Raw genomic sequence first — 4,148 nt, 5'->3', positions numbered from 1 at the left:
GGCAACAATGTTTAAATGATTGTAATCAGACGAATGTGGTTGATGACATTTAGTAAAAACCAATAATAATTGACTCGTAATTGAGCGATGGTGGAAAAAATACTATAGTTGGGTGATAGTGGACAAAGGATTATATACGTGCCTAAATGGTTGGAGGAGTGTAGGTGGGTGATGGTGATTGGAGGATCATGGAATGAGAGATGTTGGTTGGAGAATCATAATTGGGTGATGTTGATTGATTGATTATAGTCAAGCAACATTTGATGGCATGTTTGTAAGGTAATGGCTTGATGGTTGCAATCAAGTAGTGTACCGATGATGGTGTTCAAGCCATGGTCAGACTGTGAAGATTGGGCAAAGAATAGGAAGTAACAATCAAAAGGTGGCGCTTAGGTGAAACTTTAAAATTCTTAGAGCCTTTGAGATTTTTTGAATCTCAATCCCAAGTCTAAGCTCCAAGTCCCATTTCATATAGAGAGTGAGGAGTAATTTATAATTTTTGAGAGTGGTGTACCCAATAAATATATGAAGAAAATCTATAACACTATATTGAACAAATTATACTTTTATCATAGGGCATTTGTATAGAATTTAAGTGCCTTAATATTATCATCATTAAACGGATGAGTGATCGTTGGATTTATCTAGTCGGAACAGTCAATTTGACTATAAACATACAAATTTTAGAGATTGTTTAGTCATCCAATTATTATTTTAAAATTTTTAATTTTGCTTCTAGCACCTGATCTGAGCTCATTTGGACTCTGATAAGATCTCTTTTGGTATCTCTAGATTTATGACATCAGGAAATTCACTTCGATTATATGTTTACTAAAATTGGAGATAGGATGATTATGACATATCTAGAAGGACAAAAATATTAATTCCCACAAATAATTTATTATCTATTAAGACTCACTATTGATGTTGGATTCTATATATACGGTAGAAGTTGGAAGGGCCTTCAAACAAAAGCATTGTATTCAAGTGATCGTTTGTGATATGTCCAAATGTTCCTTTGAAGAGAGAGTATAGATAAAAAAAAGTTTAATAAAGTTCGAAAGCACGTATCATTCTTATTGGTAGCATCGTGTATCAATATTGTGAGCAATAACAAGAGATGAGGGAGATAGATGCTGGCATTGATGTAAATATTGTGCATTAACCTTATATGTGATGGCATGAATTTGTCTTGTAAGCTGGTATGGATTAATGGTATGCATCAACCTTATAGATGATAGTGTGAGTCAACATTGTTGATGATAGTATTCAATGAAGTCGGTGTAATCCAATAATAGTAGTCATGTGATGTTAGTCAAGAGACTATAGTTGAATGACGGTGATCAGTAGATCATAGTCAAGCTACAGCAATCAGGAAATGATTATTAGGAGACGGTAGTTAGGTGACAAATTTAAGGAAACTAGTTAGAGACCACAATAGTTGGGCAATAGTGTTGGGCAACAATGATTGCTGGCACCGACCATTATAGTCGAATATTGGGTGGAACTCTAACCTCTTCCTAATCTTAACTCATGGTCCTTTCATCTCTCATATGAAGAATTCATGTTTATTTATAGTTTTCTTAGAGTGATATTTTGATAAATCTAATCAAAATCTCAAAATATTTATTTCAAACGACCTATATTGATTTTTTCGATTATAAATTATTTTTCAATATTGAAGTGCTTTCATAATCTTATAATTGAGCTATATTGAACTCATTGGATTCCTCTCATCAAAATCTCATCAAATCATCTTTGGGGTCGTCAGGTTCTTATAAAAACATTCAATTCAAAAATAAATTTGCTGAACTCAGAAGTTTGAGCAGTCCTAAAATTAGTTTAAAAATTTTCTAATTTCATTACGGCATCACGATTATGAATTTTCTCATGATGTATTTTCAATAACTAAAATTGTTGTCAAGTTCAAAATTATTTTAAACTATTTAAAATAAACACAGTGCATAATTTTTATTGTACTCATAAAAAAATGAATTAAAATTTCTTTTAAACTACTTATTATTAAAATATTCTGACCCATCATATCTGCTGTTTAGCAGCATTTTATAGCGTTTTATAAAAAATTTGACTAAGAAAAATTTGAGGAGGTCTCCTCGAAGGAGAATCCAATTTTGACTAGGCAAAGTCCACCTAACCATTCTTATTACTCTTACTTTACGTCTGTATATATATATATATATATATTAGTACGATCATCTTCTTTATGGCCAATCTAATCAACTGGCCTTCTCCTTCTTATCCCTTCAACTGACCAAATCTCTCCCTCCACCATCTCTTCCTCCCCCATTCTTTCTCGCCGTTCTTATTAAATTCATCAATAGTATAGACCTGTTCTATTAATGGCGAGGGCAGGAAGATCAAAAGCGGCAAGCAAGATGAGCTACTTTGCAAAGGCGGGCACTTTCTCGGTCTCCAACCCTCCCCACAGTCCCGGCAGGCGGTCAGATCGGGGATTCTCCGGCCCGATCGTCTCAATTTTCCCCAAAGATGAGCAGCACAAGAAGAGGAGCAATAGTGGAGGCGGAGCTGAGCCCACGTCTCCAAAGATCTCTTGCATGGGTCAAATCAAGGACAAGACGAAGAAGAAGAAGAAGAATAAGAAGAAGAAGGAGAAGAGGGAGGAAAAGCAAACCAAGAAGCCTAGCAGGAGGCTATGCAGCTCCTGTTTTAAAGGTCTGTTTCGCCGGAGGGTGAGGCCCGGCGGGGTGCCGCATGAAAAGGAGGTGGAGGAGAAGATGGAGATGAAAAGGGTGACGAACGTAGCGTCCGCGGCGTCAGCTCCACGGTTGGGTCAGTTGCGGCGGTATCAGAGTGGGCGCGAGACGCTTGCCGGTTTTGATTGGAGAAAGACGATGGGACAGAACTATGGAGACGAAGGGGAGGAGGAGGACGAGGACGACGATGTGTTTATTCCTCACTCTGCTCCAATCCTGGTGGGCGGCGGCGCGGTGGCTCTGGAGCCGAAGAAGGAGGTGAATTTATGGAGGAGGAGGGACATGCCTCCTCCACTCCCCCTACAAATTCATAAAAATTGATTTTTTTTCTTAATTGAAGAAGAGAGTACCATGTAATCCGTGCGTCAAACTCTTAAACTCATTGGTTCATGTAACTGTAATTTTCTTGGTTCAATGAATTTTTGTTTCCCTGAATGATTCTAAAGAGATTGATGCGTGTAATAACCATGCAAAGAAGCTCTGATATGACAAGTTTCTTTGAAGAATTCAATTAGAATTAGTCTTGCAGATTTTAAAAGAAGTGTTGATAAAAACAATGCAGAAATAATCTTTGTATCCGTAAGCCAACACAATTTAATGTTAATCTTATAAAATAAATTATAAATCAAAATCTCTATTTTTTTTTTTTTTTAATTCTGTCAAGATATCATCACCATTATATATATATGTTGCATTCAGGAATATTCACGACGATAGAAAAATATAAATTTTAACATCTTAACTTCATACAAAGATTCAACACACAATCAAATAAAAAAAGAGTGTAATGTTCATAAAAGATTGTTTTTATATTGAAAACTTCTAAAAATGAAAAAAAAAAAAGATCTAGCCTAATTTGAATGAATCCACTAGTGTTTGCTGTCAATTACAAATGAGGCATTTCCTTGGGGGGGAAGAAGACATTGGCTTGATGTAGAAAATATACATCATATAGAGTGCATTACATGGTGGGATTTGGAAGATTTAATATTAACATATTCGTTTGGTCGGAAGGGCCATAGTTGGCGGACTATAGAGATCGAAAAGATCGGTGTCGGATGGTGGTGGTTGGATGCCTATAGTCAACTCCTTTGATCATGGACCATTTATCTAGTATTTGAGTGCCTTAATAATGTTAGAATTCGATGATCTTACTCGTTGAATTCGTCTTGTGAAGCCGCTCGATTTGATTATAAGCATATCACGTTTAGAAACCGTTTTATCATCCAATTTATAGTTTGAACATTCCAAATGGGCTTCGGGTCTTCAATTAAATTGGACCCATTCGGGCTCATATTGGGTCAACTTTGGTGTAGTTGGGTTCGTCATTTCGAGAGGTTTAGTTCAACTTTAAGTTTCTTGAAATCAGAGTTCGGATGGCAACGAATTTAATTTTAAATGTTTTCAATTTAA

At 35.9% G+C, this 4,148-nt stretch overlaps 1 protein-coding gene across 1 annotated transcript; it reads left to right on the top strand.

The window, feature by feature from the left end:
* The first annotated feature begins 2,223 nt into the window (after window positions 1–2,223).
* On the top strand, window positions 2,224–3,170 carry LOC110104611 (uncharacterized protein At1g76070-like). The gene has a single exon (XM_020833785.2). It carries the CDS (start codon window positions 2,361–2,363, stop codon window positions 3,054–3,056), a length of 696 nt encoding a protein of 231 aa, XP_020689444.1. The 5' UTR covers window positions 2,224–2,360; the 3' UTR covers window positions 3,057–3,170.
* Window positions 3,171–4,148: the final 978 nt, after the last annotated feature.

Source organism: Dendrobium catenatum, unplaced genomic scaffold (assembly GCF_001605985.2).
Source record: "Dendrobium catenatum unplaced genomic scaffold, ASM160598v2 fragScaff_scaffold_74, whole genome shotgun sequence".
Taxonomy (NCBI): Eukaryota; Viridiplantae; Streptophyta; class Magnoliopsida; order Asparagales; family Orchidaceae; genus Dendrobium; species Dendrobium catenatum.
Note: the sequence above shows the minus strand (reverse complement) of the source record. Positions and strands in the feature narration are given on the sequence as shown.